The sequence below is a fragment of the Medicago truncatula genome, chromosome 6 (assembly GCF_003473485.1).
Source record: "Medicago truncatula cultivar Jemalong A17 chromosome 6, MtrunA17r5.0-ANR, whole genome shotgun sequence".
Lineage (NCBI taxonomy): Eukaryota > Viridiplantae > Streptophyta > Magnoliopsida > Fabales > Fabaceae > Medicago > Medicago truncatula.
The window spans coordinates 20,200,385-20,225,960 of NC_053047.1; the positions used below are offsets into that span (position 1 = coordinate 20,200,385).

Here is a 25,576-nt window from a genome sequence, read left to right on the forward strand (position 1 = left end):
TTGCTACAGTGGCAAACATAGGGGACCAAAAGTGTATTTAAGCATAGTAATAAAGTTGTATGCCTTATTATGTCTTCATTTCCGATGTTATTAGAAACGTTTGTTTTGCTACATCGTTGTTATTATAAACTTATTAAGTTTTATGCCTTATTAGTAAATGGCTAAAGTATATTTTTCGCCCCCTAAGTTTGAAAATGTTGCGATTTTGATCCCCTATAAAAAAAATGACAACTTTAGTCCCTTATATTTTTGGCCTCCTAATTAAAAAAAAATAAAAAAACCACCTATAAATATGTTGAATTAAAAAAATAAAAAAGAGAATTGGAAAAGGGTAGGGCACGTGGCCCTCTCTTCCTTAACTTATCCAGAACCATCCACCACCTTTTGTTCTCTCCCAAACAAGATCAAAGTGTAAAACACATTTTGTTTCAACAGTGGTAATGTGCTCAAAGATGTCCACTAAGGACAATTGTTTGTCCAGGTAAGGATTTGAGGAGTATAAATCATGACCACTTCACATGTACACACTTTTTTACCATAATTTTTTGGATTATGTTTGATGAACCACCTTTATTTCCATCCATCCCTTATACCACCCTGATGTGGCATCATGTGCTTTGTTGGAAATTAATTTTATTTTAATTTGTAAGTAAAAGAAAACAAAATTAAAAGAAAAGAAAAATTAAACAAGCCTTGCAAGGTAACCAAAAAAAAAAAAACAAGCCTTGCAACTCTGGCTGGTTTCCTCTCTCTCTCTCTCTCAATCCTTTCTTTCTTTCTCTTTCTCAACCAGGTGAATTTAAACAAAATTGGAGAACACCCATATGCAAAATCAGTGTAAAGTTTGTGAATTTAGAAGGGAAATTGAGAATGGAGGAAATGGATAAAAGGTGTGAAATTTGAATGTGGAAATTGAAATGGGAATGAAAGGGGAAATTTGAGCTTGGATTGTGAATTGGGTTAGGGAAATTTGTTGGTAGATAAAGAGGAAGTTGTGGAAGAAATTAAGAAGAAGAATGTTGAAGCTGAAGTTTAGACTAAAGACTTGGACTTGTATGACAAAAGAGGGAAGAAGGCGATGGCTTTGGAGCCTCCGGACACCTCCAACCACCCTTGTATGACAGAAGAGGGAAGAATGGTGGTGGTGACGGTCATATGACAACGAGAACGGGAGAGAGATACGATGGTGGTGACGGTGGTGGTGCAGTGGTGGCAGAGGAAGAAATATGGAAAGCGGTGGAGAGGAAAACATGCAGGGAGATGAGCCAGAGAATGGAAGAGAGAGAAGAAGGTGAGAAAGAGAAAGTTGCAAAGTGTTTCTGACAAAATTGCCCTTAAATTTTTATTGTTTGACAAAATTGTCCTCATGTAATTAATAAAAAAATGCCACATGTGAGAGTGTGCATGATGGTTTGCCACATAAGTGTGTTTATGTATCACTTCTCTAATTTTTTTCTCTCTCATTTGATTTGCTTATCATCATGGTTTTGCACTAGTTGTATAATCTTTGGCTAATTCTTGCTACAACTTCTGAGCTTAAGTTGTTTCTTACTATATCTTGTTTGCTTATAAAAATGAATGTCTTTTTTACTTTTACCTCCAGAGTTAGTTCTTTTCTTTGCACTAGTTGTATTTTTTTACCTCCACAGTTAGTTTTTTTTTGTCAAACGAGATTATAAGCTATAAGCTATAAACTAATTTAGATGTCTTACCAAACAGTGCCTTCATGTCACGCTACAATTGTTTTTAATCAACTCTTGACTTGACTCAGTATTAATCACGAACTTACAAGTTAATTTTTTTTTGAAGGAGCTTACAAGTTAAATTATGGAGTCAATCTATTACTACTATACTATATAGAAAAATTAATGTCTGCTTTTTTTACAAATTTGCCCTTATTAGGAGTATTTTGGTAAATCACAAATTGGAGAAGAGGTTGACTATATATGGTCATTTAACAACATTCCCTCCATTTCATTCCTCATTTCTCTCTCTAAAATTTCAGATTTTTCTCTCCTCCCTCTCTCTAACCTCACGCCTCCCTCTTCCTTTTTCCCCAATTCATCAAAAATCATCATTTCTTTACTAAACCAACTTATAAGGATGTTTTATGAACCTTTGGAGCTTATGGAGAGCTTGGATTCTCTATCTTTTCCCTCTCTTGAGAAAGATTGAAGTTAGGGTTTGGATAGAGAAGTGGTGTTAAGAGCTTGTGACAACAATTGGAAGTTATCTGAGGTGAGTTTTTAGTAAGCTTTGAATTTTTAGAAGTTATGTGGTTAGAGAATAATGAAATGAAAACTTTGATTTGAACCTTTAAGGAATTATCAGGGAAAAGTGGTTGAGTTATGAAATTAAGTTACTACATAAATGATTTTGAAACTAATTATGCATGTTTGGGTGAATAGAAGTTATTATGCTTGGATGTTATGGTATAAGTGATCCTAAATTTTTTTCCTCATAACGTAAATTTTAAGTCCTTTCTTACTAACTTTACTCTGTTGTTGCTATTGGATAATGGAGAATATATTGCTTTAGATAGTGAAATTATTGTTGGATTTCATTAGGGTTATGTTTAATTTGATTTGGAATTAGTTTTGTGCCTTAATTTTGTGTTTCACTGAAGATTATTGATGCTGATACTGTTTGGTTGTAAATTTTATTGTATGGTGAGGTCATTTGATACATAGAATATTCTTGCTCTCTTATTTGAAGTTTCAAAAAATCATGACATAGAAAAATCTTGCAATGATTCAGAAAATATGTTTGCTCTCTTTTATTTGGTAAATTATGTATCAATGGATTGTTAAAGAAATTGCTTTTTTCAATTATGTATTAATGGACTGTTAAAGAATTTGCTTTTTTAGTGAAAAGTTAAGTATTTATCAATTATACGTTATTAAAAAAGGAATTATGTCCTTAGATGAATGATTTTACCTTACTCTATGGTCTCATCATTTTTCTTGTGGATTAATATGTGTTTTGATAATATGCTAATCTACTCATACCATAGTATGCCAATCTTTCACAGCATTCATTTCCTGTCACAAAAATCCTTCTCAACTGTGTTTTAGATGTTCATTTCTCTCATAAGATTTTAACTCTTGCTTTTGTATATGTTGTCAGAGTCCCTTGAATCTTTTCTTAAATAGATTGTTTTGAAATTGTCTTTTATGAGCAGTTGAGTGTGTTTACTCATACTTGCTGATGCCCTCTACTTTGCCTTGCAGATCTATATTCATTTTTCCATGTAGATTCTACTGAAAATGTGTTTTGAAAAGGTAGTTCACATGGAAGTACGTTGGTTTGATGAATCTAAGGATTCAAATGGAGCAAGGCTGTCTACTGATGCAGCTTTGATTCGAGCGTTGGATGGTGATGCACTCGATTTTTTTTCTTTTGTAATTGCTTTTCCTTGGTTTGGTAATTGGTTTTTGTAGCAAGTTGGTACCTTGCTCTTATATTTTCAGGAGCATATGAATGACTGTCGGAGTATGGGAAGCAACATTCACCCGTCTAGCCAGTCAAGGAAAACTTCCATAGGAGCTATGGCAGAATCAAAAGCCAGCTCAAGAAGTGGACCTCTAAGTAAGGGGTTCATTTCTGTTGTCCTTAGAATCAAAAAGAAATACTAGGTGTTTGTAAGATTGTCTGAATGAATGTGTAGGACTTATAATATTTGTTGTGTTTTTCCTCTTATTTACAGGTTGTGAAATTATCCATTTGGTTGTCAAGTTTGAAGCTTCTCTACTTTTTCAGGTTATAGTGCTAAGCTTTGCATTGAAGATATTCACTTTCTAGCAGTTGTTTAGGTTGTGTTCTATTGGCAATGAACTTATTTTCTTTTCTTTGAAAAAACATTATAGCTTGAATTGGCAGCATCAACTATGTAAGAATCCGTGTCTGAATCCTGATATAAAAACTCTTTTTGTGGATCACTCATGCGGACAACCAAATGGTGCACGCGATCCTTCGCCTGCTAACAGTCTGTTATTGGGATCCTTACCGAAGGCTGGTGGATTTCCTCCTCTTGGTGCTCATGGGGTGGGCTTCTTTTGATATCATAGGCTTCGTTTAATGTATCTGTTATCTTTGAACTCTTATTATGGTGCTGAACTTTTCTGTGCCTCGTGTTTACAGCCTTTTGAACCTAATCCGGCAGCAGTGGCAACACAACAACATAAGAATCCAACCATATATCAAACAAATTAAAGAATAGATATTTGGTAGCTTGGATGCAGCAGCTGAGAGTGTTGTGCAATTATTTTCAAAATTAGGAAAGAGTTAAGGAGAAGAGGTTTATGTAATTTGAAACAAACCAGGAATTTCCTTTAAGGCCTCTTCATTCTGAGAGTGATGAAGACTGCAAATGATGCTGTTTTGCTAGCTATTAAGGCCATATCTGTTCTAAAATCTGTAAGTTTCATTTCAAAGTATTTCTTTTGCTCTTTGTTCATTTTTTTTATAATATTTGCAATGGGATTGAACACTGCAAGTAATATGTTGAAATTTCGCTCTCTTTTTTATCTTATATAGCTGAATTTTGTTCATTGATTTATTCTTACCTATCCCAGTCTCAATTGATTAGCAATTGACTCACTTTCTTGCAATCTCTCATTTGTATTGAATTTGTTGCTCTTGACTGTATCTCTATATCCTTTAACAAGTCAGTGAGGTATTTACAAAATGGTCTGATGATGAGTTGATGTGTTTTTATGCAGAGTTTTCAATTTTAAGGGATTATGATTATATCAAGGACCTCAACAAGGATTCAAACATTTGGAAAATTGGATTTAGAGTCCTTGAATCTTGGATTGTCACTGGTAGTTAAAAGATCAAGCAGATGACTTATTCACCAAGCCACTCAGGTAGGACTACGAACTTGATTTGGTTTATTAAGGTGTGTAGAATTTTGGGGTGTTTTTTCTTTTTTCATTTTGATTTCATGTTAAGGCTTTGATTGTAATTCTCTTAGTGTAATGTGTTTTTTCTGTTAGAGATATCAACAGAATAGACGAGGAGATTTTTGTAATCATCTATCTCACTTGAAGTTACGGATGCTTACTGTTAACGTTAATGTTGTCGTGCGATTGACACTCCAGTGTTGAATTATATTAGAACTGTAAATCTTTTGCCTTCACATTTTTTTTAAGAACTTCTTTGTTAGCTTCATTGACATAACTATCAATGGTATTTTTACTAATGTTTTTATTTTTGGTTTTGAACTTTGAACAAGTTATGACTCTAAGATGCTTCTGGGTATTGGTTTGTAGAAAAGAAGATTAAGGGGAAGTTGATTGGTGATGCTTGAGATGCTTAAGGGATATTAAGGTATGAAATTTTATATGCTTGAATGATATCGTGTCCTGCAATTAAATCTGGCCGCAAATCACTAGAATCTGGTCACAATTAAATTGCATATGTTTATTGAAAGCATTAATGCATAGAGGGTTTAAATGTAGTAGTTTGGTAGGTTTGGTATCTTCCTATTACTACTGAATCGGGTGTTTTACGCACGTGTTCTTTCTGCATAATTCAGAGTTGGTTCAAGGTGATTTTATGCTTAATTTGGAGCAAGTTTGAGGTAATTTTCTGCAAAGTTCAGAGCTGGTTTTTGCAGCTGGTACGTAGCGGTATTTCTTCTGCACTTGGTTCAGTGAACATCTGAGTCATTAAGCTTAGTTCAGTGAAAGTGCCAAAGTGACAAAAGAATTATTATATTAATATCATTAATTAATTAAACTAATATAAGACCTAAGGTTTATTTTCATTTTTACTCCACCAAACTCACTTAAATATGTAGGGTTTCACATAGTATGCACGAGGTTGCAACAATATGAGAATTGAAGACGACATTGAAAGATGGAACAATGAAACGCTGCTATTTCTTTCATCAGTTTGGATGCTTGATAGCTTTAGGAGATTGATGGTGTAATTTTGTTTGTGTATTGAGGCTTCTATTTTAGTATAAGAAAGCTCGTGAAAAACAGACTTTTAGCCTTTCTTGAGTTTAGTATAAGAAAGCTCGCGAAAAAAGACTTTTAGCCTTTCTTGAGTTGTATGTGTTATGTACTACGGAGTGTTAAGTATGTGATAATGTAGCTCCATTGGAGTTGTTCCTATGTACTAAACTCAATACTTTGTATGTGATCTTATGGCAAATGATAGTGTGGAATGTCTACAACCCTTCATAGAAACTAGGTAGAATATTCTCAATGCGATGCCGAGTTTCGAAGATATTAATAAAATTCTAATTTATGAACTAATAAATTCTATATTACTTTGATATAAGTTTGATTGAGTGAACTTATCCTATATTATTTTAATTTAAAAGTATCTTTAGAAATGTTAAACATGTATTAGCAAAAAAAGAAAAGAAATGGTAATCATGTAACAATATCATCTATTCTTTTTGTTTTTAAATGTTGTTGGATGCATATTAGGATAATTTTAATCATAATATTCTATACTTATTAAGTTTGTTTGTGATTTTCAAATAGACCCGCGTCGCACGGGTCAAATCTTAGTAATTGATTGGTTTATAGCACAAGGGTTTCAAATGAATTAGGAGCTGGTAATCCATTTGAAGCACGTGTTGCCGTGTTAGTTGCTATGTCACTTGCACTCACTGAAACAAGTATAGTGAGCGCAACCCTCTTTGCATGCTGCCATGTTTATGGCTACATTTTCAGTAGTGATACGGAGGTTGTTAAATACGTTACTGTCTTGGCTCTTCTGGTTTCTATATCTGTTATACTCGATAGCATACAAGGCGTTTTCACAGGTAAATTGCTCAGTATACAAGGTTTCTACGTCGTTTGTAGTGACTCAACATGATGACTAAAGATAATCTGTTAAAATTAGTTGAATATTGTTTAAGATAGTTACAAGTTAGTTACATTGTGATCTAACTAAACTAACTAATCGTATTCACAAATCTAAATTCTATCACAATAAGACAAACATTGTCTAAATTTGTTTTACAAGTTAGTTACATTATGAATTAAGTTATTGTTGTTAATATTCTGTTGTTTTGTTGATTTGTTATGTGATGATGAGTGTTTATATTTAGTTCTATCTGATTAGTTTGAATTTGAATTAATTTAGTGTTGTTAATATTGTGTTTAGGCGATTGAGAGAAGGAGGGAGAGACTGGGAACTGAGGAGATTGAGCAAACTGGAACACCAGTTCATGCTAACCAGCTGACCATTTTCTCTGATCCATCTTCATTCTCTGCTGCTTTTGGATCTTCTTCACGTGTCCACAAGAAATCACCAAAATCCTGCATAAAGCTGAGTACACCTTATGGAAGTAAAGTTCCAAAAATCATCATCGACATTGCGAAACTTCCTGCTGCTGAAGATGGTGAATCAGAGCTTCTGACTCCTCAGAAGAAGCAGCTATTGCATTCGATTGATATAATTGAGCGTGAAGTTAAGCAATAGTTGATGAAACTCAAAAGAACCCCTACAGCCAATAACTTATTACTAGAGAGGTCAAGAGATTCCATATTCTTCATGCGTCCAATATCTTTTGGTATTGTTCCAATCAAATTATTGTGAACCCTAATGTCCATGAGGTGAATTGAAGAAGATTTGAAGTGCAGAAAAACTATTGAAGATAGTTGAAGGAGATATCATAGAGCAAAAGGAAAAGGAGATTTGGGCTGAGCTTAATCATCTTCTGATGATTTATAGGGATCCAAAAGCAAAGAACTTGGTGATTTTTCCAATCTGCTTAATCTTCTGCTTGAAGATTAAAGCTGTATACATTTTAGATTTTTCCTTGCATCACCATTCTTTGATGATTTTGTTGCAATTTTGGTATAATCCATTGTATATATTACAATGTATGACTATAATTTTGAATTGAATGACACCTGTTTCTTTTCTCTTAATCAAATTGTTTGGAATTCACCATGACTCTTTGTTTGATATAATATATTCTTCTATATTACTTGATAATTTTTATTTGAGAGGAAGCGTGGAAAGAAAGTGTAGGTGTATGCATGGTCAGCTAATGGTTTTTGGGAGTTGCTGGGTAAAATGTGCATTGAACCAAATTAGTGTGTAGGATTTAAGGGTTAGGGGTTTCTGGGAGTTGCTAGGCATGATGTCCATTGTGAGAGAAGCAAGTAAGTTTCAGCTGAGTGCATATGTGCAATCAATTTCCACAACAGGCCTCAAACTTTTTTTTCCTGTTTGCTTAATCTTCTACTCTTTTTTGAAGAAGCTTAACTTCCACTTGAAGATTACAGTTGTAAACATTTTAAATTTTTCCTTGCACCATCATTCTATGATGATTTTATAATTTGAAGTATTTGGTCATATTATTGTTTTAACAGAAAATTGTACATTGAAGCAAAAATTGTTTCTTGCTTAAATGTATGATCACCTTCTCCAATCTAGCCTCATTTGAACATGATGAGTTCTCTATTCATAAAGCTTATATATTGTGAATTTGACAATTTATCGTTTTAGCAGCGGCTCAAATTCAAATTCTGATAAATTTTAGCAATAAATATTTTTTTTAAAATATAACTCATTCAAGGTGGCATTTAGGGTGGGTAGGAGGAATTCTTTCCCACCATGGGAAAGTCTTTTTCAGCCATTAGATTAAAGAGGAGTATTAATTTTATCATGGACTACCTACACCATATTTTTTTCCTTTCTCTTTTACACTCTTACTGTCTTACATTTCTGTTAAGATCTGGAATTTTTTTTTCTTTTAATTAACATTATTTTTTTGGTAGAATTCTGGTTTTTTTGGTAGAATTCAATTGAACATTTTAGTATCTAAAATCACTTTTTTTGAAAGAAGTATCTAAAATCACTTATTATCTGTTCTATTTTTTCGTATTGGATAAGAACCAGTTACGAAATCAAACAAATGAAAAAGAAATATGTTTAGAAAATCAATTAATGATAGTTTTTCTTGTGATGAACCAGACTAGAGATAAAAAATAATTGTAGACAATCTAGAAGAGGAGAGAATATGAAGTTATGAACTAGAAGAGAGAGAGATCATGAAGCCATGAACATTGTAGACAATCTACTTGGTGGAGAAACTCTTGGTGTTGGTTTGAAATTCAATTGGATGGAAAATCGAAAAACACACAAATTTGTAACTGGAATTTTTGTTGGAATATTCAAGAAAGGGAAACAAATATTCACAGACCATGGACATTGCTAGTGGTGGATTGGAGCATGGAGGAGAGAGAGAGAATGGTGATGAAAGATAGTGGGGAAAAATATAGTGTTGAGAGAGTATGATAAAAACATATAACATAGAATTTAAAAAACACGATATTCAATGCATCAAAAGCTGTCAAAACTTTTCTAATGCATCGAAGCTTTGTAATAAAAGGGTAGGAATTTCGTAGAAATATGTAGTTATTTTCCATAATTTGCTCATTTTTCCTTTAGAACAATTATTTTACAAAATATGTTATTAAACCCGTGCGAAGCACGGGTTTGTAACCAGTTAATCAAGAAATGAAATACTCATTCATATTTATTGAACTCGTTCTTTTTTCAACATATATTGATCTCATTCATTTTTATTTGCATATAATACTACAGTGAAAACATTCTCAGAAGTATGAAAAACATAATTGTTATTTATTTGTACGCTACAAAATGCAAATGGTTTATTTATTTTTTTTCGACAAAAATAAAATGATATTCATTCATTCAAATCGAGAGATTACATCATTCAACACCGCTAAAAACGTAAAGGATGAATCTGCGAACAAGTTTACAACATCCAAGTTAATAGCATATAAGGGCATAATGCCTACAAAAATATATGAAAAAAATTAAAGTCACCGGAATATCCATGGCCTCCGGATCTGCAATGTTGACGTCCAAATCTTTGATTGAATAATCGATTTTTCAATTGGAATAAAATGAATACCGCAAGAAGATGGGAAAACAAACAACGCTGCACAAGACGACGAACAACAAACCACCACACTTAGATGATGAAATCACAAAGAAAAAATCTAGATCTATGTGAAAGTCACTTATTTAGATTGAAATAGAGAGAAAAAGATGAAGACGGGTGATTTTAGGTCAAGAATTAACCCAAAACCACCCCCCAATGAAGAAACGGGAAGAGAAAACCTAGAGAGAAAATTAGGGCCGACTTGTTGGAGATGGAAAGTTTTGCAAATGGTTTATTTTACCCACTAAAAAGTTGTGATATGGTGCAGCAACAACATTGTGGAGGATCAAGACTTAGATTTAATTATACTTACTAATTCTTGATTCAAAGACTTTGTAGTTGCTACACCTATTGTAGAGAATCGAAATTCAAATGAAATATGATTGATAGCTAACAAGTTGGGAAGGGAACCCCACAAGAGCTAGCAACCCTTCTAGCACCAGGAGAGTAAATATACTTCTTGAGGCTTGGATTTTTGAGGTAACCACAAAGGCATGGTCTCTGCTCTCTTAACTTCTGGCAACAAGCACTTGTTGGTGGAGAAGAAGTTGTGATTGATCCTAAACAAGGACTGAACTCCACAGGGGTGCATGTCAATGCCTTTGCCATGTAAGTCTCCTCCCCCAAAAACACTATTGCTACAACCACTATTGCATAAACAATACCATAGCTAAAGTGTTTCTTCATGTTTTGTTTTCTTTTTGGGACTATATGTATTCAATTGGATTAATTGTTTTGAACTAAAAATATACTACAAGTCTTTGATTTATATAATAAAATGTCGGTGACATGTGGGTGGACTGGACTTGACCATTCACCTTTTCTCCTATTGTTAGCAAAGTCAATAGGTTGCCGTGTAACAAGGGCTAATAGTACAATGATAGACTCACTATTGACCTTTTCTCCACCAACTCTGAAATTCTCCACCTCCTAAAACACGGCATAACCAAATCCTCCACCATCTCCTCGACACATCACAACCAACCAATCTATTTGTCCATAAACACCAAATTCATGAAGATTTTTGTGATGATTCGTGAAGATTTTGTGTTGTTTGATTTCGAAGATGAGAGTACATGTCTTAACAGTCCAATCTTCCGTTCTTATAACTTCAATTTCGGTCAGTCCATCACCGGTCCTTATGGTTTCATGAACTAGAAACCCTTTCTTCTTCTTCGACCTTATCGTTGTTCTCTATTTATCACAATTTGGAAATCCATTGTATGTTGGCATGACATGCAAGCGTTGACCGAGTTAAAATTGAGTAAAATGATGACTATTGCAAAGGGGCAAAAACATAAGGGTCTAAATTTGTCATAAATAGTCAATTTTCCTCCTGAAATTGTAAGTTTCATCAATTACCTTTCTGAAATTAACAAAACTTCAATTACCCCATGAAATTTCACAACGTTAGTCAATTTACCCCCTCCGTCAAATTTTTCTGTTAGTGAACATGACGTTTTGCAAATACTCCCTTGAAGTTTTGCACTTATGTGCAAAATGCCCCCCAAACATAAAAATTTATATTATTTTTTTTTATTAAAAACAAACAATTAATAGTTAAATATTAAAACTAACTATTAATTTTGGAATTTGGGAAAACTACATGCATATATACATCAAAATAGGCTCCAAAATGGGGAAAAATATGTATTTTTTAAAGTGACAATAATGGGATGATTTGTAAATTAATATTGGGGGTTGTGTAGTTTAAATGGTTTGAGCAAATTGTTGAAGTAGTTGGAGGAGTTAAAAGATTAAGATGGTGAAGGAGAAAATATAAATTTAAATCTGATTATTAATTTGTTTATAAACCTCTAAAAATAATAATTTGTCTATTAGAAATAACCATTATTGTCACTTTAAAAATACACATTTTTCCCTATTTTGATGTATATATGGATGTAGTTTTTCCAAACTCCAAAATTAATAGTTAGCATTAATATTTAACTATTAATTGTTTGTTTTTAAGAAAAAAATAATATAAATTTTTAAGTTTGGGGGGCATTTTGCATATAAGTGCAAAACTTCAGGGGGGTATTTGCAAAACGTCATGTTCACTAATAGAAAAATTTGACGGAGGGGCTAAATTGACTAACGTTGTGAAATTTCAGGGGGATAATTGAAGTTTTGTTAATTTCAGAGGGGTAATTGATGAAACTTACAATTTCAGGCGGGAAATTGACTATTTACTCTTTTTTTTTTCATAGGGGGGAAATTGACCATTTTGGAGCCTATTTTGATGTATATATGCATGTAGTTTTCCCAAATTCCAAAATTAATAGTTAGTTTTAATATTTAACTATTAATTGTTTGTTTTTAAGAAAAAAATAATATAAATTTTTAAGTTTGGGGGGCATTTTGCACATAAGTGCAAAACTTCAGGGGGTATTTGCAAAAAATTGCGATTTTAGCCCCTATAAAAAAAAAAGAGTAAATAGTCAATTTCCCCTCCAAAATTGTAAGTTTCATCAATTTCATAAGGGCTAAAATCACAACTTTTTCAAACTTGGGGGAAAGTGCACTTTAATCTTTGTAAATTCATTTATCGTTTAATACTCTTTTAAGTTTATGCTTATACTCCTTGTTTATCTATTTTGCTTTTATTTTTTATTTTTTGGATAGAAAGAGTAGCTATAATAGCATGAATGGAGATATATGTCTCATTGATAGTGAAACTACACATACAATTCTCAAGGATAGACAATATTTTTCTTATTTATTAGTTTCATGATCGGTGTTAGAATCTATTGTTATGCTTGGGTGATGGCTAATGTTTTACTTCTATTTCGGACTCTGATGTTATTATTCACTATCTCTTTTGGCACATCTTGTACTGGAGGGATAGCTTGTTGGTTTTAATACATATCATTTTGATTTGTTAAAAAAATATATTTTTTATTTAATAAGGCAATAAGTCGATGTTAATACAATATCTGGCACTACAAAAATAATTGAAGGCTTTAGAAGAGCTAATATATCATTATATGGAGGAGCACAGTTACATATTAAGAATGCATTATATTCCTTTAAATCTCATAGAAACTTATTAAGTTTCAAGGATATTCGTCTAAATGGATGCCATCTAGAAACAAGAAATGAAATAGGTAATGAATATCTTTGTTTCAAAAAACATGATTTGGAAAAAAACATGTGTGATGGAAAAATTACCTTCCTTTTCTTCGGGTTTGTACTGCACTTATATAAGTACAATTGAAAAACGTGTAATTGTAAACCAAAAGTTTATAAATTATGATAAATTTATAGTTTGGTATTGTAACGCCCTATTTTATTATTTGAATATTTTATTGAGTTTAGAGTCTATTAATATGACTTACGTGATTTATATGATTATTGTGATGTGTTGTTAATTTATTAAGTGGCTTATTTTATTATTTAATAGAATAAGATTTGAAAATAAAATAAGATTAAGTTGTGGGGGCTGTTTTGGAAATTAGATAAGTGATATTTTGTTATGTTATATGTTGATATTTATTAGTATAATATATATGTTATCTGATGTAGAAATATATTCCTTATTTGGTGTAGAAATATATATATTATAGAAATATATTTGTTATAGAGATATATTTGTTATTTGTTATAGAAATATTTTATATTATATATATATATATATATATATATATATATATATATATATATATATATATATATTAGAATAGAATATTGAGACTTTGGGGGAAGATTTGGAAATAAGAGAAAATAAGTAAGTTAAGGATTTATATAAAAGGGTAGAGTTAGAATTAGAAAATAAGGATTATGCGAAACCTGTTTTTGGAGAAAAAAGGGAGAAAACCAAGAGAAGAGAAAAGTCAGAGAAGATAAGAATCTTGTGAGAAGAGGAGCAATCTTGTAGAGTCTGATCATCTAATTTAAGGTAAGGGTGGGACTAGCTTTCTCTAATAATGGGTTGTATAATTCTGAAAAAGGGTTTAACCATGTAGTTGTTAATAGGTTTTGATGTTGTAGAATTAGAGTTTGAAACTAAAATTGATTGTAGAAAGAGTAGATAATCCGATGAATTAGGTTGATAATTGATGATTTTCTAAAATAATGTTTTGGGTCAAGTTTTATATGGTTTTCAGACTCTTTTGATGTATATAAATGTTTTGACAAACTTTGGGATCAAATTTGGGCATAGGGAAGTTAAAATTGGGATTTTGGGGTGAAAAATGGGTTTTTCCCGAGTTGCTCTCTGACAGCACGTCCTGTTTCATGTTCTTGCGTCTTTTTCACACGTTTTTGTTTTGAATTGGCATTTGGTGTAAACATGAAAGTTGTAGATAATTGAGTTAGCTTTCCAGTTGCTTTGGTTTGACGTGAAAATAATTTTTGGTTCTTGAGATATGATGAAAATACTCCAAGAAGGTCTTAGTGAAATCTTATGAAAATTCAGCATAACCGTTTCTAAGTTAATCCAAAACTTATGGAATAATTCCAAACCTCAAAACTAGAAGTACTATGAGTTCAATTAGGGTGTTTAAGAGTATTTAACCTATGTTGTGATGGATCTAATTTGGTTTGACGTGAATATCTTTGTTGGATAATTTGATATACATATATTATGTGAATATTGTATGATATAGAAATATTGTTGTTCATATCATTCAAGTTGTTGTTGTTAATATTGTTATGATGCAAGTTGTTATTGTTGTTGTCATTGTTGTTGTTGATTGTATTTATTATTGTTGTTCAGAGAGTCTGAAATTAAGATGATTAATGTTGTTAATAATGTGATATACTTATACATGCATTATGTGGAATATATATGATGTTGATGTTGTGGTTGTTTATCGTTAATATTGTTATGATGTGAATTGCTTGTACTTTTTCTGTTGTTGTTGAATATTGATCAAGTTGCAGGTGTTGGTCTAAGTTGTAAAGTTGTAAGTTGTCTTTCCAAAGTGTTCCAAAGTATTGGAGTCTTAAGTTGTTGATGTTGTCTAAGTTGGTAAAGTCGTAGTTGAAGCTGTTGTTGGTGACTATTTATGTTCAGGTGTTTTTGTGAGAGATGGTGTACTCTTACGTTGTTGTTTTATAAGAGGTGGTGTACTCTTACGTTGTTGTTTCTATAAGAGGTGGTGTACTCTTACGTTGTCGTTTTATAAGAGGTTGTGTACTCTTTACGTTATCGTTCTATAAGAGGTGGTGTACTCTTACGTTGTTGTTTTATAAGAGGTGGTGTACTCTTTGCGTTGTCGTTTTATAAGAGGTTGTGTACTCTTTACGTTATCGTTGTATAAGAGGTGGTGTACTCTTACGTTGTTGTTTTATAAGAGGTGGTGTACTCTCACGTAGGTGTATTGTCAGGTTGACGTTGTCGTCGTCGAATCGTTGAAGTTGTTGTTGATGACAAACCATGGAATATTAATGTTGTGTTGTTTATGTTATTATGAGGTGATGATTATGTTATGTTGTTTATATTATTATGAGATGATATTTATGATATGATGAATTATGATGTTATATGATGATTGTTATGATTTGATTATTATGTGCTATACGATGATGTATATAATGCAATGAATATGAAGTTAATAATGATTAGAAGTTGATTGAGTTATTAATGAAGTCTTATAGGAAGAGTTAATATTATTAATTCATGAAGTTTAAGTTGTTAAATGTTTTTGATGAATTATATGCTTAATATTATTGTTTTTGAAATCTCACCCCTTCTGCTTGGGAATGTTGCTCTTCGTATGAGTAACTTGCAGGTGACCGAGTTTAAGCTGCTGTTAGATTGTTGTCGTGAGTGGACTATCTCTCACGTGTGTCTTTAGGTGCTCTGATACGTAACGGGATGGGAACTTTGTTGCATGGTTTTCTATTCCTTACGTATTACTTTATGAAGTTTATGACTATGTTTTTAGACTGGATTTCTATGAAATATTTATGATGAGGCCTTCGTGCCAAAGACTACTATTATTAGATTTTGAAATAAATTCCACTGCGAAGTTTTGAAAATTTATGTTGATTGAACTTTGAAAGAAAATTAGTTAATTATTCCATTTATGATTTTTAAGAAGTGTGACATTCCGTTTATGTGGATTACTCTGATTATTTAAATGAAATTTTTATGTTGGGAAAACAGGGTGTTACAGGTATGACCGGTTAGGTCATCTCGGGTCTATAATGATGTGAAAAAATAATTGAAAATTCATGTAGTCATGAATTGAAAAGGCAGAAGATTCTTCAATCTAATAAATTTTCATGTACCTCTTGTTCACAAGGGAAGTTGATTATTCGGCCATCATCGACAAAAATTGAAAGTGAATCTCGATTTTGTTTAGAACGTATACATGGTGATATTTGTGGGCCAATACACCCACCATGTGGACCATTTATATATTTTATGGTATTAATTGATGCATTAACTAGATGGTCACATGTTTATTTATTATCAACTTACAATCAGACATTTGCGAGATTTCTAACTGAACTAATTCGAATAAGAGCCTACTTCCCTGATTATCCTATCAAGAAAATATGTCTTGATAATGCTTCTGAATTTTCATCTAAAGGTTTTAATGGGTATTGTATGTCTATTGGAATTCACATTGAACATCTTGTAGCACATGTTCATGCACAAAATGGACTTGTAGAATCATTTATTAAGGGTATAAAGTTAATTGCAAGACCACTTCTCATGATAGGAAAACTCTCAATTTCCACTTGGGGACATGCAATTCTGTATGTCACAGCATTGATTCGCATCAGGCCAAGTAGTTATCACAAATCTTCCCATTTGAAATTGATTTATAGTCAATAACCTAATATTTCCCATCTAAGAATTTTGGATGTGCGGTGTATGTTCCTATTCCTCCACCACAATGCACTAAGATGGGTCCTCAAAGAAGGTTGGGAATATATGTTGGATATGAATCTTCATCTATTATAAAGTATCTCAAACCAACAACATGAGATTTATTTACTGCTCGATTTGCTGATTGTCATTTTGATTAATCAAGATCAGGTACCTGAATTTCACGAAAATAAAGAGATCTTGATAAATTATGTCACTAATGGAATACAACGGTTGAGGTGAAATCAACGTTGATGATATTTTTGCATATAATATAGTGCTAAACGTGATAAATTATAGCGAGGATCATGAACCAAGGACTATTGAAGATTTTAAACAAAACGAGAATTGGCCAAAATGAAAAGATGCAATTGAAGCAAAATTAAACTCGCTTAACAAGAGAAATGTCTTTGGACCTGTTTTTTGAACACCTACAGGCGTAAAGCCAGTTGCATATAAATGGGTTTTTGTGAGAAAATGGAACGGGAATGGTGAAGTTGCTAGGTAAAAAGCAAGACTCGTTGCTCATGGATTTTCACAAAGACCCATAATTGATTTTAGGGTTAATAGTGCTTTACCCCCTTGTAATATAGGTCATTTTTGGTTTTCCCCCTGTAATTTTTTTTTTTTTTGGAATACCCCCCTAATAGGTCATAAAAAAACGAAAAAATTCTAAAAAAAACAAAATAAAGTCGTTTTGTTTATGACCTATTAGGGGGGTATTCCAAAAAAAAATATTTATAGGGGGTAAATCAAAAAAAATATTTTACAGGGGAATAACCAAAATTGACCTATATTACAAGGGGGTAAAGCACCATTAACCCTTGATTTTATTGAGACATATTCACCTAAAGTTGATGCAACTACTTTTCGATACTTAGTTAGCCTTATAACACAGGAAGGGATGAATTTACACATGATGGATGTTGTCACAACCTACTTGTATGACTCGCTTGATAGTGACATTTACACGAAGCTCCTTGAAGGATATAATTTTCCTGATGGAAATAGTTCAGAATCTCGAGAAGATTACTCCATAAAATTCAATAAGTCTCTCTATTGGTTAAAACAATCGGGGAGTATGTGGTATAATCGACTCAATGAATATTTGCTCAGGGAAGGATATAAAAATTATTCCATTTGTCCATGTATTTTTATGAAAAGATCTGAAAATGAATTTGCTATAACTGTTGTCTATGTTGTTGACATACATGTTGTTTGGAAAATGGGGTGTTACAATTGGTATCAGAGCATGTTGGTCCGTCCGACCATGTAGTAGAGTCGTGTTGAGCCACGTAGTGTAGTGTGTCAACTTTAAACTGTCTTTTGTCGTTCTGATTGTTGTTTGTGGTGCAGGGATATGTTTTCGAGGTATATTTTCGAGGACGAAAATTCTTTAAGTTGGGGAGAGTTGTAACGCCCCAATTTTATTTAATTATTTTTAGTTGATTTAAAGTCCTTTATATGATTTTTAAATGATTTATGTTGATTTTGTGGTGTGGTGTATTTTATTAAATGGCTATTTTTATTATTTAATAGAATAAGTGAGAATTAGGAATTATTTTGGAGTTTGGGGGTTAAATTAGAATTTATGGAATTAAGAGGAGTTAAGGAATAATGGGAGGTTATATTTATTAAAGAATTAGAAAATAGAAGAGAGAGGCAGTTTTCACGTACAACAGAGAAAAGGGAGAAAAGTCAAGAAAAGGGAAGAGGACCTAGAAGGGCTGCGATTTCGATTATCTAAGGTAAGGATGAGGCTAACTTGCAGGTATTAAAGCTTATTAGAAGTGGTGGCTCAAGTGTCTTAGGGCTCTAATACGTAACGGGATGGGAAATTGTTGTCGTGTTTTCATTCCTTATGTATCATTATGAAACTGTTGATGTTGAATTTAATCTTTACAGATATTTTGTTGAGGCCGTGTGCCAAGGTTTATTGGAAGTTGTTTAATGTTGAAAAATACTTTCCGCTGCAATGAACTGATATTTTATCAAAGTTGATTTTAATAAATAGTACTTTATTCTATTTATGGATTTTTGAAAAGCAGTGTAGCATGCCCGTTAGGTGTTAAACTCTGATTTATTTTTATATTTATGTTGTTGGGAAAACGGGGTGTTACATTTTTCACTATATTAGGTATCTTCCCGGTTGAATTGATCATGAATAGTATGACACTGACTCAGCTCAGATGCTGATCCGGGAGAAGCCTCTTCTAAAAGCACCTCATGCTCGACTGGATTCTCATTATGAACCTAAGACCTAAGAGAAAGAATCCCTTGTTTCTAGGATCTAGAAATTGAACCGGCATAGTTTGAGAATGTAGGCATCTCCTCATCAATAGGTACCGAAGCCGACCGAAAGAGTTTATTTAGGAATCTTTCCCCATAGGGGTCTGTTACTCGCGCCTAAGCTGATGTCTGGAATGGCTGTAGCGGGATCTTTATAGAACATGGTTCCGACATCGCCCAGAAGGTGCATGAAACCATCATTTTGACATCGCCCAGAACTAGCACTATAATTCCGAGCCACCTATCTAGTTCTCTATCTTCGAGGTACAATTGAAATGGGTTTATTTTATCCCAAAATACCCAAACTAGAATTACTTGGTTATGCAGATGTAGGTTTTTGGTCAGATCCCCATAATGGTAAATCACAGACAGGTTACTTATTAACAAGTGGAGATATAACCATTTCTTGGAGATCTGTAAAACAGATCATAACAACAACGCCATCAAATCATGAAGAACTTTTATCAAAGATAGAAAATTTACACTATGCATATATATAATAAAATAATTGATAGAAACAATAAATTAATGTTTATATTTTGAAAATAGTGATGAGTTTTCAAAATTTAATCATATCGATTTTTTCATATCCATACATAAAAATTTGCTTTTGTAAATTGATAAGTCCGGTGAGATCAGATAGTTCGTTGTGGTGAAGCTCTGAGATCGGCAGTTGCTGTCATAGTGGTTCACGGTGCTCCAGTGAGAAAAAGAGCAAGCTTTGTCGTCAGAGAAGAATTGTGCCTCTAGGTACATTAGCACTCCAACGCTCACGTCAGTGTATGAAAGAGGTGGAAAAGTGTGCGAAAAGGGGTGAAAAATGAATGTGTACCTGAGCGTGACTCAATGTCATGCTTATATAGCCATGGAGAGCGTTAACCGCCTCCTGAATTTGTTGCACCAATCTTGGAGTCTGTTATAGATGATATGAACGACAAGGATATGACATAGTATGAACTTGTGCAAGGACATGTAGCATTTAGCTTTGCGGTGTTTCTCCGTGAGATGCTAGGCTAACTATAAACTTGTTTATGGAAATAATAAATGGAGATATTGTTTTCTGGCTTATTTTGGTCTGTGAGGGACGAAGGATTGTTGTGAATTCAATGAAAATCACACCAATAACAACTTGATGTGTGGAGCAAGAGATAATCAAGCAACCAAAACAAAGTGTATGGAACAATTAAATACAAGCCAAAAGTAGAAAAACAACGGCGAGAAAAACACAAAGAAGAGAAGAACACAAAAGAATTTGTTGACCCAGTTCGGTCCAAATTGACCTAGTCTGGGGGAGAGAGCAGCCCTCCGATCCACTATATGATGAGTATCGTTACAAAAGAGAAATCAATGGGTTACAATAATAATTCTCCCACCTAATTCTACCCAAAGTCCCAGCCTCTTCCCGTAACCAAGAGACTCAATCATAATAGTGTTTCCCAAGGTGAATCAACCCACAAACCCTAGTGTTTGTTCCGAAGAGACAAACTCTATACAAACCCTAGTTTTGTTGTTGCCTTTCTAAACCCTATTTCAGCCCCCTCTATCTCAAAGTTTGCTCTGATACAAGATGTATATTTATAGTAAAAGTTTCCCTTAAAATTTGGAACAAATCTGCACCCAAAAAATACGTTTATGTTATTCGTCGCCAGCGCACCATCGTGCCACGATGCGACCCCATCGTGCCACGATTTTTCCAGTGCCTTGCCTCAAAAACTGAAACCTCCATCGTGTGCCACGTTGCCCAACCATCGTGCCACGATTCCTGCAGATCTTGATTTTAAGTTAACTCTCACAATTCTCCACCTTGACTTCAAATCAGTGATGATGCCAATCATCAACCTCCTTGCTGCTCTTTCCCTTGCTTCCCACTACTCCAAGTAGCTCCACAAATTTACACCTCAATCTCTTCAGCCATCGGAATCTCTTCCGTCTTCTTGAAGATGCTTGTAGTCCAACTACGCTAGGAATTTCAGGTAGTTCTACAAGACTATACCATAACCTCTTCAATACAAGACATCTCCCGCTTTCCTTGAAGATCTACTTGTACCCAATCACCCTTGACTTTTAGAGTAATCCACAAGTATACACCTCATAACCCCTTCAGCCCTCGGAATGTCTTCTGCCTTCTCGAAGGTCCTTGCAGTCCAACTACACTAAGAGTTTTAGGTAGTCCCACAAGCATTCACCATAACATCTTCAACGCAGAACATCTCCTGCTTCCTTGAAGGTCACCTTGCATCCAATCACCCTTGGCCTTCTTTTAGAGTAATCCCACAAGCCGTGCTATACATTCTTCAACCTCACGCTGAGCGTACTCTACCTCAACTAGCAAATGAGTACATCTCACTATTTCTTCAACCTTGAAACTCCACCTCAACAGGTAGATCATGAGTATTCTTACCACCGCCTCTCCAGGATGATGTTGAGTGTTTAACGTCTCTCCAGACGACCACCGCTCCACTAGGCATCAATCTCAAGGTGAGACACATCACCTTCTTCATCCTCCAAACAACACCACACCATCAGAGGACCTGCATCTTCATAACCCTCAGAGACAATTTGTGCGGAGTTACCACTAACCTCCGGACAATCCTTCTTGAAGTGACCCATCTTGTGACAGTTAAAGCATTCAAACCTTGACTTGTTACCACTCTTTCTATAACACCCCGTTTTCCCAATATACAAATTTCTTAAAACATTTATCAGAGTAAGCATCATAAACAACGGGATATCACATATAACATGATCCAAAACAGTTAAATAACAATTTAACCAAAAGTCGTAAACATTGCAGCGGAATTTAGTTCATAATCCATAATTCAGTTTGGCACGTAGGCCCCATCAAAAATATCTCAAATGAGTTAAATCTGTAACAGCCCAATTTTTAGCTAGATTTATTTTAATTACTTTTAATTGTGTTTGTGTGTGATTAATTGTGCTTGTGTGTATTTAATTGTCGTCGGGTGCATTTACGTGGATTACCGTATTAGAAGGGTATTTTAGTCATTTGACGGGTAAGGGTAAAATGGTAATTTTGGTGAGAATCATTTTAATATTTAATGAGAACCCTTATTTTACCAAGTTACTAGTGTAATGATTAGTTTTTACCGTTATTGACCGTTCGTTATATTTTACCGTTGTTAGTAATTACCGTTGAGTGGATAGAAACTTTTTGGAATTATGTTAGAATGAGTTAGGCCCATTAGAATTTGGAATTGAGCCCATTAAGGGAGATAACATTAGGGTTGTCATGGAAAATATCTTTCATTCACTTCACAAAACACTTTCCTAGAGAGAGAGGGAGATAGAGAGAGAAAGAGGTGAAGAGAAGAACAAGAGTGTTGAAGGGAAAGCTTGGGGAATCAATTTGGGTGACCTAGGAGCTGAATTGAAGCAAGGGTTAGAGATAATCAACTTCAAAGGTAAGGGGGTTAGTTATTATCATAATCATGTACAATCTTTGCATTTTCTCATGTTGTATGAAAATGGGTTGGTGAACAATTGTTGTTAAATTCGTGCTCTTGCTGTGATGCTATTTTCTTGTGCTTGAATTGATGATTATGGTATGTTTATGGGTGAAATTACATGTTTCAAAGTATGTATAAATGTTAAGTTATGAAATTATGCTTAATTGATGAAATTTGATATGGTTTGATTGAAAAGAGATGTGATTCATATTCCATTAATGTGGTTATAGTTAACTGATGCTATTGTAAGTGAATTATGATTTGGGTATACTTAATTGTGGATTGATGATGAGAAATAAATTGTTGTTGGTGGTTTTGTGAAATTGGTGAAGTTGAGTTAAGTGTTCATGTGAAGGACCAAAATGAACTTTTTGATATATATATGGTTGTTGACTGAAATTTTGTTATTGTTGGATGAATTGAACCTATGAGAATTTCTGTTTTCATGTTGTGGTTATGTTAGTTGAGTCGTTTGGGAGAAAACGGGTTTTTCGTGTGAAATGTCGATGTTTAAGCGTTTTCGCCAATAAGTGATTATGTGAGGTTTTGGAAAATGACTTTTGGGATGGTTGAAACATGAAATTTTTTATAGATTATGTTAGAGTCAAGTGTCAGGATCGTGTAGGTGAAAACGGCATCAAAATCCGATTAACGGTTTGCATTTTACGCGGGAAATGGTGAAAAACGCACTTTTGAAAAAGCTGTAAGCGAACAGGCCAGAAGCACACTTCAGAAGCATACTTCAGAAGCACACTTCAGAAGCGTACTTCAGAAGCACCCTTCAGAAGCGGACTTCAGAAGTAGGCCAGAAGCTTCTCAAGAAGCGAAACTGCCAGTTCCAGCATCTCCTGTTTCGCGTTCTTGCGTCTTTTTCACCTATTTATGTTTCGATTTGGCCTTTGGTGTAAACATGAAAGTTGTAGATAATTTTGTTAGCTTTCTAATGGCGTTGGTTTTAGGTCCAAATGATTTTTATAACTCGAGTTATGATCAAATTACTACACATGGGTCATGTAAATTTTTGTGAAAACTTAGCATAACTTTTTCTATGAGTCGTGAAACTTTTCCAAACTTGATATTGGGCTTAATGAAGTATGTAGAGGGAATAATTGAGTATGTAAATATGTAATTGGGATGTGATAATGATCATGAGATATATTTTGCTATCTTACTTGGAATATGAGAATGCTTGAATTGGTGAAACTATATGATATAGTTGATGTTGAGTGACATTGTTGATTATTGATAATATGTTGATGTGTGATGATGAATACTATGATTTATTTGTGTGGGCATGTTTTCTTGATAATGCAATGTTGTGGAGATAATCAATATAATTGGGTGTTGTCCTATATATTGAGTTGAGATTGTGATTTGTTGTCGCATTATCGAGTCCTTACACATGTCCATGCATCATAGTCGTTGTTGCTGTAAAAGGGATGAATCTTTTACTTCGAGATTATTGTAAGGCAGAGGTGAGCCTTACATGCGATGTTGACTTGTCCATCGGAGGTGACGACCTTGTTGAGATTTGGTACCACATGCATTTATGTGTCAATAAGTGCATATCATAGCATGAGTCCTATGTGAAATATGTGATTGGTGATGAATGGAGAAGAATGAAAGTTGATAATGATTGTTTGTGATTGATGTTGTGAATGAATATTTATGATTGGATAATTATTCATGTGATTGATATATGTGGATATGAACTATCAAGTTGTGATATAAGTATTTATGCATGACTATTATTATTCAAATACATGATATTATTTGATTTGATTATTATCTGGATTATGATAATGTAATGCTTACCCCCAGTGGTTTTAACCGCCTACTTGCCTGTATGGGTGAGTAGACGTTGTGCAGGAGTAGTCTCGATGAGTCTTTGCTTGGGATATCGGGAGCTTCCTCCGATATCGGTGTCGTGTCGGCTCTGATCTAGGCTTGTCGTGTCGGTCTAGATTAGGTTGTTTATATTTTCGTTGGGATTATTATTTTGTTGATGACTACCCGATTGTTGGGTTTTGAGATTTATCTTTTGGATATGATTTATTTGCTCATGGCATGTATATATTTGATCACTCTGATTTATATTCCGCTGTAACTGTTGAGGTTTACATACATGTCTATCGGTTTTTGAATTTTGAATAAGACGTAATCTCTATTTCTTGAATAAATGTATTATTCGCATGTTTAATTGCTTTAATAGAAATATGAGCGTTACAAAATCAACTTAACAAAACATAATAATTGTTCAATGTCATAAAACATAAACATGATAGTCACGTAAGAGAATGAAGCATGCAAATAACCCCATCCCGTTACGTATCAGAGCGACCTAGACGACACAGTGAAGGCAAGGCCACTCACGATGACAACTGCACACTAAGCACGATCACCTGCAAGTTACCCATACGAAGGGCAACATTTTCAAGCAGAAGGGGTGAGATTTCATAACAAAATAATGTTAATCAAAGTAATTCGAATCATAAATTAACATTAACATCATAATCATTCTTGAATAACTTTGCATATTCAAATAACATGTATCACGTATTCACATATTCAATCATCATCAACAACATAGCATTATGGACATGACAATGTGACAATGCTCTTAGACTCCTTATATGCATGTGGTACCAATCGTCATCATAAGTATTAATATACTTTAATCGTGCGAAGGACAAAGCTCCTATAAAACGTGCGGAGGACAAAGCTCCTAATAATCGTGGTGAGGACTAAGCTCAATGAAATGCTATGCATGGACTCTTATGAACAAAACATCGTAATCAACATATCAACATGCATCCAATAATTTGGAGCTAAACTTCATCATTTCATCATACTCATATACAATATGCACTTAGTTAAATAACAGCAGCAGCATAAACAAGTCACATAACACGATGATATCATTATATCAATAGCACATCACTTGCATCATAATTAAACCTTCATATCTTGCATAATTATACAATACATTAGTTCATGTTCAATTAATATCAACATATCTTAAACAGCTTTACAGACTGCATTAAACGTCAT

The 25,576-nt window shown here is 33.6% G+C and overlaps 3 protein-coding genes across 3 annotated transcripts; 2 read left to right on the forward strand and 1 right to left on the reverse strand.

The window, feature by feature from the left end:
- Positions 1–1,958: 1,958 nt before the first annotated feature.
- Positions 1,959–4,868, forward strand: LOC112422531 (protein TPR3). Its single transcript, XM_039835273.1, has 7 exons — positions 1,959–2,238; positions 3,231–3,375; positions 3,471–3,584; positions 3,707–3,759; positions 3,867–4,044; positions 4,141–4,416; positions 4,722–4,868. The coding sequence occupies exons 2-6, from the start codon at positions 3,373–3,375 to the stop codon at positions 4,210–4,212; spliced, it is 420 nt and encodes a 139-aa protein (XP_039691207.1). The 5' UTR covers positions 1,959–2,238; positions 3,231–3,372; the 3' UTR covers positions 4,213–4,416; positions 4,722–4,868.
- Positions 4,869–4,997: 129 nt separating this feature from the next.
- LOC120580934 (uncharacterized) lies at positions 4,998–7,898 on the forward strand. Its single transcript, XM_039835272.1, has 5 exons — positions 4,998–5,122; positions 5,274–5,331; positions 5,540–5,623; positions 6,501–6,784; positions 7,129–7,898. Exons 4-5 carry the CDS (start codon positions 6,671–6,673, stop codon positions 7,444–7,446), a joined length of 432 nt encoding a protein of 143 aa, XP_039691206.1. The 5' UTR covers positions 4,998–5,122; positions 5,274–5,331; positions 5,540–5,623; positions 6,501–6,670; the 3' UTR covers positions 7,447–7,898.
- Positions 7,899–9,774: 1,876 nt separating this feature from the next.
- LOC25497442 (non-specific lipid-transfer protein 2) lies at positions 9,775–10,703 on the reverse strand. The gene has a single exon (XM_013592022.3). The coding sequence runs from the start codon at positions 10,631–10,633 to the stop codon at positions 10,337–10,339; it is 297 nt and encodes a 98-aa protein (XP_013447476.1). The 5' UTR covers positions 10,634–10,703; the 3' UTR covers positions 9,775–10,336.
- Between the last annotated feature and the right edge of the window lie 14,873 nt (positions 10,704–25,576).